This window comes from Mytilus edulis, chromosome 14, assembly GCF_963676685.1.
Source record: "Mytilus edulis chromosome 14, xbMytEdul2.2, whole genome shotgun sequence".
NCBI classification, from domain to species: Eukaryota; Metazoa; Mollusca; class Bivalvia; order Mytilida; family Mytilidae; genus Mytilus; species Mytilus edulis.
This window is the reverse complement of record NC_092357.1, coordinates 36,556,835-36,572,632: the sequence shown is the minus strand read 5'-3', so window position 1 is coordinate 36,572,632 and position 15,798 is coordinate 36,556,835. Positions and strand designations below refer to the sequence as shown.

Below are 15,798 nucleotides of genomic sequence, written 5' to 3'. Positions count from 1 at the left end.
GAATGCGACACAATCAGCTTCACTATTTTCCAAATTTAACTTTAAATTGAGTTGGTGTTTCAAGCACAAAATTTGTATTCCCTCCCAAGTACACAAAGTAAAGTTTTAAAAGTGTTGACTTTAACTCTTAAAAAATCAGCTGAATGTTTGAATCAGATAAAGATGCCTTTATTATTGCAATAGGTTTATAGTCGCAATAATTCAAACTCTCATTTTGAAATTTGTTTATATGAATAAAATAGGATTTTTCTCAATATCGCAAAAGTTAAAATTGCATTTTAGTCTAAAATAACAAAATCACAATAATAAGTGCAAGCAATAATTTCTGAATTTTACAGTATTAATAAAATGAAATCAAGTTTCTAAATGACAAAAATTAATATCTGTCATATGCTATTCATTAAATGAAATAATCCTTGAAAATTTTATATTTTTGTCAAAGCAAATATTTTTTCAAAATTTTATGAAAATGGAATGAACCAAATATGTTTTAGTCGAAGTGTTAAATATCTGCTAAAATCAACAATTTAATCAATAAAGTAACATTTGACTAATGAGACAACTCTCCATGCAAGTCAAAATGTATAAAAAGTCAACAATTACTAGGTCAAAGTACGGCCATCACCATTGAGCCTTGGCTCATACCAAACAGCAAGTTATAAAGGGCCCCAGAATGACCAGTGTAAAACAATTCAATCTGGTGGACTAACAGTCTAATCAATATAAATAAAAACAAGAAACAAGAAACATTTAGGAATATAAAAAAGAAGATGTGGTATGATTGCCAATGAGACAACTATCCACAAAAGACCAAAATGACACAGACATTAACAACTATAGGTCACCATACGGCCTTCAACAATGAGGAAAGCCCATACTGCATAGTCAACCAACCATACCAACAAACAACAACCACTAAGAAAACGTGTTGTAATTTTATAAATTTCCTGTATTTCAGAGAATGAAGAGTACCTTCTGTATCTATCTACTGCTGGTTTGGTTGGGATGTCTCTGGACAACCAATCACAGCATACATTGTTACCAGTAACCAGTCAAGCAGGTGTTATAGATTTTGACTTCGACAGCAAATCAAAAGAGATATTGTTGGTCAAAAAAGGTTTAATGGGAAATGTAAGTACATGGTATACTGTTTCTATATTAAGTTGGAAAATAAATTTCAGTTTTATTTCTTCTCAAGATAATTTGACAACTCGCTATAAATTTATAACCACCGCCACTCATTGCAATCATCTTGTCTGTTAGTTTGCTAAATATTTTCCTCTAAAAAAATGCTTAACAGAAAAATGCAAGTGAACAGTTCATCATCAATGTTTCTAAGCTTATTTTTACAGTATTGAACCATATTGGCTGCAAAAAATAAATTATTATTTAATCATTTCACTATCATTAATGATCTTAACAAAAAAAAAACATATTTTAAATTTTAATACATTTAGTAGCTAGTGCCCCTTTCAAAATGTTTGCTACTCTTTTGATTTTGGCTTATTGTCAGACATTCAGAATCTTCTTATTTCATCCATGTAGTACCAATAAAAAATTTAACAAAAATCTTATTTCATCCATGTAGTACCAATAAAAAATTTAACAAAAATCTTATTTCATCCATGTAGTACCAATAAAAAATTTAACAAAAATCTTATTTCATCCATGTAGTACCAATAAAAAAATTTAACAAAAATCTTATTTCATCCATGTAGTATCAATAAAAAATTCAACAAAAATCTTATTTCATCCATGTAGTACCAATAAAAAATTTAACAAAAATCTTATTTCATCCATGTAGTTAGTACCAATAAAAAATTGAACAAAAATCTTATTTCATCCATGTAGTACCAATAAAAAAAAAAGAACCTAACTATTATATTATTTCTTTTAGTCAAGTATAGTTTCAGTATCAGTTTACAAAGGGAACCAGTCTGACTACCTGCCAACAGTATTCTCTGGTGCCCCTCACGCTATAGCAGTAGACTGGATTACTAGGAATCTGTTCTGGTCTGACTTAGAGTCAGGTACTATAGAAGTTATGAGCATGGATACAGATAAACACTACAGAAAAATTCTGATGAGCAACAGGGGAAGACTCACAGATTGTGCTGCACCAGTGGCTTTGGTTGTAGATCCTGAAAACGGGTAAGATTGAAAATCAATACTTTTTTTTTTTGGCGATGTTTTCTTTTGGTGCAAAATATAGATTGCTGCAATTATATACATAACATGGAGAATGGAAATAGGGGATGTGTCAAAGAGACAAAAAATCAACCAAAGAACAGAAAACAGCCAAAGGCCACCAATGGGTCTTCAACACAACGACAAAATCCTGTACCCTGAGATGGGTATCACCTGACTCCTAAATAAAATTGTGTACTAGTTAGTGAAAATGGACATAATATTTAACTCCAAAACATATAAATGTACTAAAATAAAATAAAAAATATACAAGACTAACCTCATGTCTTTTCATCACAATGGAATTAAAATTAAAATTCATTACAATATCTTTGGACTTTTTCACAGGAGAATATATTGGGCAGATAAGGGCAGTAAATCTGTTGAGCCAAAAATAGCTGTGATGAACATGGACGGATCGCTTCCACGAACAATCCATTCCAGACGTACAGAGGTACCTGAAGGGTTGGCATTAAACAAAGAAAACAAAGATTTGTTCTGGTCTGACTCTGGCAAAGGATGGGTAAGATATATAAAGTGCAGCCTGTGTAATCCGACACTGGGGACCAGAAAAAAATGTCAGATTAAGCATGCACAGGATGTTGAAATACTCAAGGTATCTTATGCAAGGATAGACATATTTTTGGACAATAAAAATGTGTCGGTTAAAGCTGGATGTTAGATTAGGAAGGTTACACTGTATTATAAAAAAGGGGGTGATAAGATAACGAAATTTTTTCTGCCTCTTGAATTCAAATAAAAATCCATGACCAAATACCAAAATCTGCATTAAGATGCTATTGTATTAAATATTCAAGGAGATGTACAATTGATATAAGTTGTTCTGATTTGTTGGTGAAATTTCAAGTGGAAGGTTCATAAGTATGTCACTAGTCCTGTATAAAGTATCGGTAAATACGATAAACTTAAAAAACATTTGTGGTAGACAGAAACCAATGACAAGCTATGAATTGCATGTTCCTGATTTGAAATAGGCACATAAAGAATGAGGCTAATTGAAACATGTTTTTGAACTCTCCTCTCTGTCTCTACATTAACCTGGGATGTTGTTAAAACAACAAAACAAAAGAACATCTGTTAGGATTAGTCGGAAAAGAGTTGCTGACTCATTAGATTAACATTAAAGGAAAATTAAACTACTTTTACATTTTTTTTTCTTTTGTAGATAATGAGATATACTCACTATGGGAGAAGGGTGAGAGTATTTATAAACAGACTTAGTAACCCACGAGGACTTGTGATCAATAATAGAATGTTGTATTATGTGGATGCTGATTATGAGAGCATTTTTGCTGTTGCCCTCTTTGGTCCTCAGAAGAAAAAGACTCTAAAGGCAAATCTGGTTGGATTGAGCATTTTAAAGGTGTTCTATAACAGGCATGAAAAAGGTGAAATCATAGTTTTTTTCAGTGTTGGATGAGTTCTAACACTGGCTTATATTCAATTTTTATGGCCCCGCAATCAAGTTGTCGGTACCATATAGTTTTACCCTTGTCCAAAATTCCGTAATTCCGATATTCTGAAATTCCATAATTCTGTCATTTTGTCATTCTGCAACAAACAATTATACAGAGTTTTTTTCTAAACGCCTTCAGTTTTGGGCTGATTTTTGGTATGTGAGTTAACCATGATGAGTTACAGATCAAGTTTAAGATTTGTTCTGCTCCACTAATTTTTGCCGAAATTACAGACTTTGGACTTTGAGAAATTGTTGAAAATCACAGTTATACAGACTTTTTATCTAAACGCCTTCAGTTTTGGGCTGATTTTTGGTATGTGAGACGACCATCATGTTTGTGTCCACATGTGTTATTGAAATTGCAGATTTTTCAACTCTTTGGGACAGGGCCATTGGTGTCGCTTTGACACATCTAGTTTACATAAGTTAGGCCGTTTGTTTTCTCGTTTGAATTGTTTTACATTGTCATTTCGTGGCCTTTTATAGCTGACTCTGTGGTATGGGCTTTGCTCATTGTTGAAGGCTGTACGGTGATCTATAGTTGTTAATTTCCATATTATTATGGTCTCTTGTGGAGAGTTGTCTCATTGACAATCATACCACATCTTCTTTTTGTATATTTATAGTTTTATATTTATAGTAGTAATGTTATGTGATGTCAACAAGAGAGCACATATGCTAAATAATGAGTGAAATACTGAACATTTGAGATAACTTTTATTAATCAATCACTGAGACAGCAACATAACAACAAAATCAATCAAAAGACATGTATAGGTCAATGAACAGTCTTCTAAATTAGAAAGATATATATAAAAACAAGAAGATGTGGTTTGACTGCCAATGACATAGAAATTAACCACTAATGGTCACCATATGGCCTTCAACTATGAGCAACAATCATTCTGCATAGTCAGCTTATAATGGCCATAGCTATCTATATACTATGTTTTCTGATTGAAAATTTGCATTACATTTTCTCTTTCTATTGGAAATTTGGTACCCAAATTTATTTAGCAATTTCAGTTTAGGATTTTCAGGGCACTTTCATATCAAATTGATATTTAACTAAGTAAACTATACTGGACAGAAAAATCCTTGGTCATACAAAATTGGTAACTGTTAGCAGTAGTTCTTTAAACAATAAATCTTTATTGAAAAACATTACTTTTTACAAATAACTTTATAAGAAATTGTATTCATTAATAATAGGTCAGAAAAATGCATGTACCTCCATATCATGTGATCAGCTCTGTTTCCCAACATCAGCCAAACAACATCAGTGTGAATGTGGAACGGGATACAGTAAAACACCAGACGATGCAACTTGTTTAGGTAAGTACCATAGATTCATTTATTTTTCACTTCATAATGGATTGAAGAAAACGATATTTCTTGGCATCTTGCTCTACAATTGATGCCGTCGGAGCTTAAAATACAATATTGTTATCTCCATTCTAATGAAACTGACAGAAAACAACGTTAAAACATGTATTTAAAATCTGTCATATGCCGTCTGCGCTTGCGCATACGTCCCATAGCATCAATTGTCAATTAATGCCATGTAAATATCCAATCAAAATGAACGTTACAAACGTTGTTGCACTAGAATCATGGTTATATATACTGTAAACTAATTTATTTTCGCGGATACTTTATTTCCCGTTTTACCCTTTCTAGACCACTTTTCAGCTCTCTAAGTTCGTAATTTTAAGATTTACTTGATGTAGTTTAATAAAGAAAGATTCAAGCTTTACATATTCGCGACGATTTATATTCGCATTATTTTTCTGCTCGTGAAAGTCACGAACATAAATGGCTAGCAAAAATAAGTTGGTTTAAAGTAGTTTCTACCACTGCATCAAGTATGATACTATATTTATCCACTCGAGACAGTTTAATTTTCAAATTTACAGTGAGTTGACTGTTAGTGTTGCTCTCCACCAATTGCAACTCATTCAGAATTTTGACCAAATTGCAATTTGTTTTATTAAACCAAATTGTTCAACTGGTCAGAAAATTGAACAAATTGTTCAGTCAAAATGTGAAAGTGCAAGGTGATAAAATAAAATATACTTACAATCCTATAAGACTTTAACTCCACTTTAATGATGTTGTGACAAAAATTAGTTTATCAGTTTGTATAGTTATATTATATTCATTTCCATGCTGAAGGGGAACTGTTTATTTTGAATTGCTATTAAATTGTCCAAACTAAGCTTTCATATAGTTTTTCTTTCTAAAAGTATTCTATATTTATAAGAATCAGATATCATTTTAAATAAAACATCATATATTCAGTAAAATATGTGTGAAATAACAATATGCTATTGATAAATTTTCAGGGGAGATAACCTAAAATATTATTCTTTTGAATAAGACTTTTTGAAAGAAAAGTTATTTTCTCCCCCATGGAAACTTCCTACAAACATATATTGCAATTTTACACATATTTTACTGAATATGAAATGTTTTAATTCACATAATGTCTGATTCTTATAAATATATAGAATACTTTTTTGAATTGCTATTAAATTGTGCAAACTAAGCTTTCATATAGTTTTTCTTTCTAAAAGTATTCTATCTATAATACTAAAATTACGAGGTCCAACTTGTCAGCCGTCATCACGTAAAAACGATGAATAAAAAAATTCAACTTTATATATAACTAATATAGTACAAAGGTGTAGATTAAAAATTACACCACTCCAGGCCCTTTTGTTTTCCACGTAATTAATATTGCCAATAATTAAGAAGTTCCGGGTCGAGTCCGATACCGATACCAATAGTATATTCACCTGTTACCAATTACCTTATCTGTACGTTCCGCATCTGACAGGCGCACCACCAAACGGTGTATTCAGGATTAATATGCTATATAGTATTACACGGGTCATAATCACAGGGTTGACACTACTTAATTGTCAAATTGTTACCTATTGTAGTATTTTAATCAGTTAGACTTTCTAAGATAACAATACGAATACTAAAAATCTGGACTAAAATAAGGCATATAGGTACAGTTTTCAATTTGTTAGCGGGCATGACGTAAAACAGCGAATCAAAGAATTCAACTTTATTTATGACTAATATAGGACAATGCTGTTGATTAAAAAGTACTCCATTCCAGGACCTTTTGTTTTCCAAATAATTAATATTATCAATAATTGATAAGTTCCAGTTCGACGGGTTCAAACAGAAAGATTTGAAAGCGGAGAAAACTGTGTATCTTATAATCAGCATGACTTTATCAAATGACAATACTAATACTAAAATAAGGCTAGCGCATAGTTATATACTTCAGTCACGGACCTGCGATATCACGGGTGTGTTCTAGTATTTATAAGAATCAGACATTATGTGAATTAAAACATTTCATATTCAGTAAAATTGCAATATATGTTTGTAGGAAGTTTCCATGGGGGAGATAATAACTTTTCTTTCAAAAAGTCCTTATTCAAAAGAATAATATTTTAGGTTATCTCCCCTGAAAATTTATCAATAGCATATTGTTATTTCACACATATTTTACTGAATATATGATGTTTTATTTAAAATGATATCTGATTCTTATAAAAATAGAATACTTTTAGAAAGAAAAACTATACAAAAGCTTAGTTTGGACAATTTAATAGCAATTCAAAATAAACAGTTCCCCTTCAGCATGGAAATGAATATAATATAACTATACAAACTGATAAACTAATTTTGTCACAACATCATTAAAGTGGAGTTAAAGTCTTATAGGATTGTAAGTATGTTTTATTTTATCACCTTGCACTTTCATGACTTGGCTGTGGTTTTCTACAGCAGTTGGTTCAAATTTCTGACCAGTTGAACAATTTGATTTTAAAAAACAAATTGCAATTTGGTCAAAATTTTGAATGAGTTGCAATAGGTGGAGAGCAACACTAACAGTCAACTCACTGTAAAACGTGAGGCTTGTTGAGCGTTTTAAATATATAAAATTTAACTGCCGAGAGTGGATAAATAGTGTATTGCACATGATTTGGTGGTGGAATCTGTTTCTCTAATGATTTTTAGACGATTTGCAGACAATCATAATCCTTCTTTTCGAATGATCTGCAAAAAGATGTGTTCTTTCTATGTGACGTCATCAGGCATGGACACCTTTTTCATGACACCACAATAGGAATTTCAGGGGAAAGCAAGAAAAATTGACGTCATAATTGAATTTTGACCAATGGCAAACTCAGATCAAACAAACCACATGTTGATTAAATAAAAATAATCATTATGTCAGGAGAAGGATAAATAGAGTAAGAACTAGAGAAAACTTATTTCTGTATACAAGCTGAAAGAAACATTTCAATAGACAACTTTCAAGTTCGATGCATTTCCATCAAAAACTCTGGTTTTAGTGAACGTCATTTGTGCGTTTAGGGGCGTTGTCACATCCATTCCAATGTTGAGCGATTGGTTGGAGATTTATAATTCTCTATTGTACAAATTATTCGGTAAATTGAATTCTCAAAATTGAAAATCGGCACTGCTGTCATTAGGGAATTTTCATTAAGTACCTACAGAACAACCATTATTTGTAGTTTATCCTGCACAATGACGATCACCAAGACGCTTGATGAACGTAAATAGTGCAGGGATACAGGCGACCTCCTCAATCTGGAAAATGACGTCAGGGGCGGATCCAGCCATTTTAAAAAGGGGGGGTTCCTAACCCAGGACAAAGGGGGGGTTCCAATTACATGTCCCCATTCAAATGCATTGATCGTCCAAAAAAAAGCGGGATCCGCGCCTGGACGTCATAAAGGCGCGTATAATTGACGAGTTTTTACCAGTGACGGATGAACTCATAAGTAGTCTATTGAGTCTTAGTTCTTGGTTAAATTTACCAGTGAAATCCATGAAAATAAGTTCTTCACTTATGATAAAATATCCTCAACTCTAAATGGTGGTTCAAATGATATTGCTGAGCAAGTGTGCTATTTCCAACAACATGTAGCTTACAAATAAGTCTCTTTTGTAAAGCTTTTTCACAGAATGTTTCAACTCACTAACAATATTTTTTGTACTATTTTATACAATAATACTGTAAATTCAGAAATTATTGTGAGGTTTTTATTATTGCGAAAAATGTGACAGAGAGTTGTAAACGCAATAATTTAAACTCTCATTTTGAAATGTTTTATACGAATTTAACAGGATTTTTATCAAAATCGTAATAATTAAAATCGCATTTAAGTCTAAAATCAAAATCGCAATAATAAATGCATGCAATAATTTTTGAATTTACAGTACTGAAATAGTCATCAAATCTGTTATACCAGAGGTTTCTGTTGAAGAAGAAGTTGTTTTATGCTCTTTGGTAGGGTTTTTGACTCAACACATTCCCCATTTCTATTCTCAATTGTATAAACTGGACTAGCAAACATCCTCAACTAGCCTATTTGATTGATAACTAATCTTAGTTTCTTATGTTTTGTAGCCAGCACAACTTTTGCTGTAGTATCACAGTCCAGCATCATCAGAGGGATAGCTATCAATGCTAGGGACCATGAAGATGCTATGGTACCAATTAGAGGATATGGTATGCTTATATATGAATAAAAGTAGATGTGGGATAAACATCAATTAGAAAGGGGACTCAGAGAGAGAGGCTCTTTTCTCAATAAATCTTATTTCAAAAATTGATCGCTAGTTATGCTGAGATGTTCAAATATTTTTTGGGTGGAATTAGTCACAAGAAACCTAACCAAAAGGCATCTAGAGTGCAGTATACAGTTTTCAACTTGTTTCTTAACAATATGTCAAGCTCTAAATAGTCTATGAAGTAAAAGAAATCCCACTTTCTCAGTCTTCTATCAATACTAGTTCTTTAATGACAAAGCTGAAGAAGACTTTAAATGAGCATTGGCGTATGGATTTGTGATTAAAAGATCAATTATAAAACCAGAATTAGAACTTCAACAATAAACAGACAGGATGGTTAATGTTAATACATGTACTGTGGATTCATTTATTTTTGTGGATACCAATTACTGTATATTGAAGAATAAGTTTAGTTTGTGGATATTTGATTTTTTTGTTTGCCCAAGTCTGCATTAAAACTTTAAAAAAATTTGTACTTCAACAAAACATTTCAATTTGTAGTTCTAACTTTTTCCACAATATCCACAAAAATCTACATCCCACGAATATGAATGAATCCACATGTAGTACAGTATATGATAAATTTATTTTCTAAATTCTGTAAAATTTGTATTTTAGACCGAGTTGCATTACATGTAGATGTCCATATTACTGGGGGACATATTTATTGGTGTGACTACGACAGTACTGGGCTAAAGGGAGGTAGCTCTAATGGTGTCCGTAGAATTAAACAAGATGGCACAGGGTATCAAGAAGTCATTCAAGCAGGAATTGGTATTAAACCTGCCGACGGAATACGTGGAATAGCCGTGGATTGGATTGCAGGTAAAATTAAGCACTTTAAAATATATATAACAACAAATTATTTGGGTAAAAAAGATTATGATACTGATAGTTTCAAAAAGTCCAAAAGTTAAAAATGTAAAACTACAACTGTTACAGTGTTCATCTTGAATTTATTTATTTTACCCCACTCTTAGAGTTTGGACTATTGTAATTACCTTATTCATCAGTTTGTCTGTCCCCAGATTTTTATGCCCCACCTACGATAGTAGAGGGGCATTATGTTTTCTGGTCTGTGTGTCCGTCCATCCGTCTGTCCATTCGTTCAGGTTAAAGTTTTTGGTCAAGGTAGTTTTTGATGAAGTTGAAGTCCAATCAACTTCAAACTTAGTACACATGTTCCCTATGATATGATCTTTCTAATTTAATTGCCAAATTAGACTTTTGACTCCAATTTCACATTCCACTGAACATAGAAAATGATAGTGCAAGTTTCAGGTTAAAGTTTTTGGTCAAGGTAGTTTTTGATTTAGTTGAAGTCCAATCAACTTGAAACTTTGTACACATGTCCCTTAGGTTATGATCTTTCTAATTTAAATCCCAAATTATATTTTTTATCCCAATTTCACTGTCCACTGAACATAGAAAATGATAATGGGAGGGGGCATCCATGTACTATGCACACATTCTTGTTTCATCAAATTTTTCATCACTTTTTTTCAGAAACTAATAAACAAAAAAACCTCATACTTGTGTAGAAGTTGTCAGTGATTAGTTGAATTGTTTTTTTGCCCATCATTCCATGTTCTGGGAACTCCATCTATTGTTAACTTCTTCATCCAAAACAATCCTGCCGACTATCAAAATACTTAAGAAATATATTTGTTTAATGAGTTTGGTTATGTGCAATAGAACTATACTTGGATAAACATATCAAGCCTACTAACATTAAACTGTTCTTTACATGGTTATGATTTGAAGATAGGATTAATGTTTATTATTACAAGAAATTTCCCTGAATTTTCAAACTACTATATATTTTTAAGGTAATTTGTATTTCACAACATCCAAGAATTATGATACTTACCTGGAAGTGGCTAAATTAGATGGCAGTCATCGATTGGTCCTCGTCAAGGAGAAAATGTCATCACCTAGAGCCATTGCTGTTAATCCAATAAAAAGGTAATCTTTAATTCCTGATTTTCAGTACTGATCTTCATAGTTTCCAGGGTAGTTTCAATGTGATAGGACTACAATTTAGTGAAAATGTTTGAAATGGAAAAAAAATGATTAAAAGCTGAAGGTCAGTGAACATGGTGAAAACTTCTAAAGTTTTTTCAATATAAACCATTTTGACAAACCAACAAAAAAATTAAAGAAAAATGAATATATTATTAGATATACTTAACCCTTTCCTCCATGATGACGCCTTTTGACACAACCCCCTTTACTCAATAATGACGCCTTTTGCCACCTGTGTAGTGCCTCAATTGAAACGTCTTACCTTCGAAAAATCTGTATCAGACTTAATAAAATTTGTATCCAATGTAAAAAGGATATTCATGAGATTATCTAACTGGAATTTCATTTATAAAATATTTGTTTTTTGCAATGCATTTATACTTTAAACCTGACAAATACCTGATAAAAAAAAAAACATTATTGAAAAAATCCTATGCGAATCAAGTATGTAAAAAAAAAAAAAATCCATGGAGGAAAGTGTTAAGATAGTAACATCACATTTTGTCTACTTGGCCATCTGTATTTTATTTTCAAATTCTTACTTTTTTCTGATTTCTAATTTGTAGATATCTGTATTGGGTAGACAGTGGACAGTTTCCAAAGATAGAACAAGCAAGACTAGATGGAACCGAACGTAAAACATTGGTAACCAATGGCATTCGTTATCCAAGGGGGATAACTGTGGATATTGATACACATGATGTGTACTGGGTTGATTCTGTTGTAGATACCATACAGGTAGGTCAAAAGTGTGATTCTTTTGGTTTTAATGTATAGTAAATTTACCTTTTTTGTCTAATGTTGCTAGAAAAAAAGTTTTGCCCTTCACTTTTATTTTTGTAAGCACATTGACTAGTACAGAATAAGGTTAAGTTTGTTCTTATTGGGGAAAAATGTTTTTCCGGTTAATTAAAATTGTAAACATGAATATAATAATTGTGATATAGGTATATGGAGATATATAGTGCGCAATTCTACAGCAGAAGTATTTTTGATTTTTCCTTTTACAGAAAATATCCTTCAGTGGTGGAAACAGACAATATGTGAGAACCAATTTACCATCACCCTTTGGAATATCTGTCTTAAAAAATTACATATACTGGGTAGACAGAAATCTGAAACAGGTATGGTAATATTTAATTGCAATTTTTAGACAGGCTGAAAAAACATTTTTGACTGCTGTAGAATTTGATATTACCATGTATAATGTAAAAAAAAAACCAATTGAACATGAAAATTTGGTAAAACAAAAAAGATCAACAAAATATAATCTGAAAATAAGTCAACAATTGTCCTTAAGTTTATTTTCTATAATTGACAAAAATTTTTGAATAAATTTGTAAGCGGGTATAAATTGTAAACATTGAAAAGGACATTAATTCAAAATCTACAAGAATGTTACTTTCGACACTAGGTGAGAATTACAGATAAGTAAACATAACTGATTGCAATAAATGTAAAAATAAGTATCACATGGCATATTTGTACCAGTTGAGCAATTCAGTCTTTTGGAAGCCTCATACTGTGGATTCATTTATTTTCGTGGGTATCAATTTTCGTGGATTGCTGAAAACTTGCATATTCGTAGATATATGATTCCGTGGTTTTGCTGATCTCTGTATACAAAGCCTATTGAAAATATGTTATTCTTGAACATTTGAAATCATGGCTTACCTGTATCCATGAAACAACAAAAATTGGTATCAAATGAATAATAATGAATCCACAGTATTTTTCTGTAATTTTCATACCTAATCTTCTGGAATTTTTTTAAGAACTATAATTTATTTGTTGTCATTGCCAACATCTATAAGATAAATGTCCTAAATGGAACTTTTGAGAATTGAAAGTCAATGTTAGTCAGAATTCTAAGAATAGATATAACTGAAAATACATCTCAAAACTGAATCTTGCATCGTGTAACCAAATGACGAGGACAGAACTAAGCAAACTGTGTTACATAGAAATTAGAAATAAGAAATATATTATTGAGATAATAAGCAATTGTTATCCTGTAGTTATAATCTATAAATTAAGAAATTATTGTGTGCATTTATCATGATCATTTTATAATTGCAACTTTTGAGGAATGGACAAAAATGTGAGATTATTTATTGCAATTTCAGGAAAATTTGCATACAGATATAAGTATCATTTATCAGAATGCAAGTTCTTATTCAGTCTTCACGCTGAGTGGCAGCCCAGGTAGCACAGGCTTGTAAAATTGCTCTTGGGCCTCTAAAAATTACATCTACAGGCCAACAGAATCTAACTAAAAATTTTCAAAAATTGAGCTCAGGGCCTGTAGATTTAAAAGTTCATCGTGAAGACTGCTTATTATTGTTATACTCATCCAGTTGCATAATTTGCATTAATTAAAAGTCTTGCAATAATTTCTGTATTTCAGTTATTGAAAATCTTATATTTGTAGGTATTTAAAGCCAGTAAGAATGGTATTAGCAGAACACCTATAATTATTAAGAATAACTTGGAACATCTGAGAGACATTGTTATCTTTGATGAGGAACTACAACCCAATGGTAAATATGAGATGGTATTTTATAGTTCCAATTTCATGATTTTTCTTTCAAACAAATATTTGGGACAACAAATTTGACCGGTACTGACTCTAAGAAATAATCATTTATTGAAAGAAGGTTAATTGCTGTTGTTTATGATTTACATCTGCTCTGAAGGAAACAGGGCTCCATCTTTTTATCTGCATTCCTCTCCATCTGCGCATTCAATGAAATGTTGAAAGCATTTTCCAAGGAGCTACAAATCTGATTTAGAACATTATACAAAAGTGTGGAATTAATTTTTGCAATTTCATGAAATGCCGCAAACAAATAATGCTATCAAAATCTAATATGTAAATTTTTATTTTAACAAATTTTATCCAACCACAATAATATTCATTTCGTACCCTATGAGCCAAATATGCATCCACCATTTCATACCTCATGGACTAAATACATGTTAACTATGTCGTATCTTATTTTTGTAAAGTTTTCATGAATTTATTGTTTTTCAAAATGTAACATACATGACATAATAAAATTATGCAAATTTTTATAAAGACCGATGATTGGTTTGATTAAGCAGCATTTGGAAACTTTAATAGTTATAATTACACTTTGTTACTAGTAACTTGCAGGATTTGTCTTATTGTCAGGAAATGCGGTGAGAAAAGGGACACGAGTTGATTAAGTTTTTATTTTAGCAAAATTTATCCAATCGAATTTTACCACTCTGTTTATATATTTCAGCGTCAAGTCCATGTGCTGTTGACAATGGTGGATGTGAACAGTTGTGTTTTGCTTATCCAAACCAGACTGCTTCTGTGTGTGCTTGTTCTACTGGAAATCTGGCATCTGACAACACATCTTGTGAAGGTACTAAATACACACACACACACATATCATACAAACATGCACACTAACATACTCACACCCTATCCAAATCAGACTACTTCTGCTTATGCTTGTTCTACTGGAAATCTGTCATCTGACAATTCCTTATGTGAAGGTACTAAATACACACACACATATCATACAAACATGCACACTAACATACTCACACCCTATCCAAATCAGACTACTTCTGTTTGTGCTTGTTTTACTGGAAATCTGGCATCTGACAATTCCTTATGTGAAGGTACTAAATACACACACGCACACATATCATACAAACATGCACACTAACATACTCACACCCTATCCAAATCAGACTACTTCTGTTTGTGCTTGTTCTACTGGAAATCTGGCATCTGACAATTCCTCATGTGAAGGTACTAAATACAAAAGCTTCTGGCCATATGAGATTTGATGTAATCAACCAATCAATCATTCAAATCATACACACACACACACACACACACACACACACACACACACACAAACAAACTCATATCAAACACTGACAACTTATATATGTTTTAATTCCTTAGGATATCTTGGAATTTTTAGGAACACTGGATTTCAAAGAAATTTAGAATTAGTCAGACATTTGTTTTTGTCTCTACTTTCATTTTCATTTTAAAAGTGTACTTTCATTTTATTACCACATTTTTAGGGGATATTGAAACAGACATTAAAAAAGACTTGTTATTTAATTTGACTGATTATTTTATTTGATTTCTTCTATTCTTTTCAGCTCCAAAAGAGTTTCTGGTGGTGGCAGCTGAAACAGAAATACTGAGTATTTCACTGGACCCCTCTATGAAATCTGCACCAGTGCCACCCGTCAAAGGATTAAATGGGGCTGTGGCAGTGGACTTCGATTATGAAGATAACTATATTTATTTCTCCCAGATTATTGGGAAATCCATCAGTAGAGTGCTACAGAACAGTTCTAGCTCTGTAATTCATGACATAGTCACATTTCATACAAATGAAAGTAAGTATATGAATCAGTACTGACATAGTCACATTTTTTGCCAGTACTTCTGAAATATGTATACAAAGAATGTCTTCAAA

At 31.8% G+C, this 15,798-nt stretch overlaps 1 protein-coding gene across 1 annotated transcript in view; it reads left to right on the top strand.

Annotated features, from left to right (window-relative positions):
- The window catches only part of LOC139503232 (low-density lipoprotein receptor-related protein 2-like), a 126,002-nt gene that overhangs the window by 61,056 nt on the left and 49,148 nt on the right, over positions 1-15,798 (top strand). Inside the window, exons 32-44 of the mRNA XM_071292991.1 lie at positions 959-1,131; positions 1,898-2,151; positions 2,536-2,710; positions 3,374-3,596; positions 4,880-5,002; positions 9,132-9,233; positions 9,914-10,120; positions 11,125-11,260; positions 11,887-12,058; positions 12,331-12,444; positions 13,752-13,860; positions 14,590-14,715; positions 15,476-15,718. Coding sequence (XP_071149092.1) covers positions 959-1,131; positions 1,898-2,151; positions 2,536-2,710; positions 3,374-3,596; positions 4,880-5,002; positions 9,132-9,233; positions 9,914-10,120; positions 11,125-11,260; positions 11,887-12,058; positions 12,331-12,444; positions 13,752-13,860; positions 14,590-14,715; positions 15,476-15,718 — 2,157 coding nt within the window. The remainder of the gene's footprint in view (positions 1-958; positions 1,132-1,897; positions 2,152-2,535; positions 2,711-3,373; positions 3,597-4,879; positions 5,003-9,131; positions 9,234-9,913; positions 10,121-11,124; positions 11,261-11,886; positions 12,059-12,330; positions 12,445-13,751; positions 13,861-14,589; positions 14,716-15,475; positions 15,719-15,798) is intronic.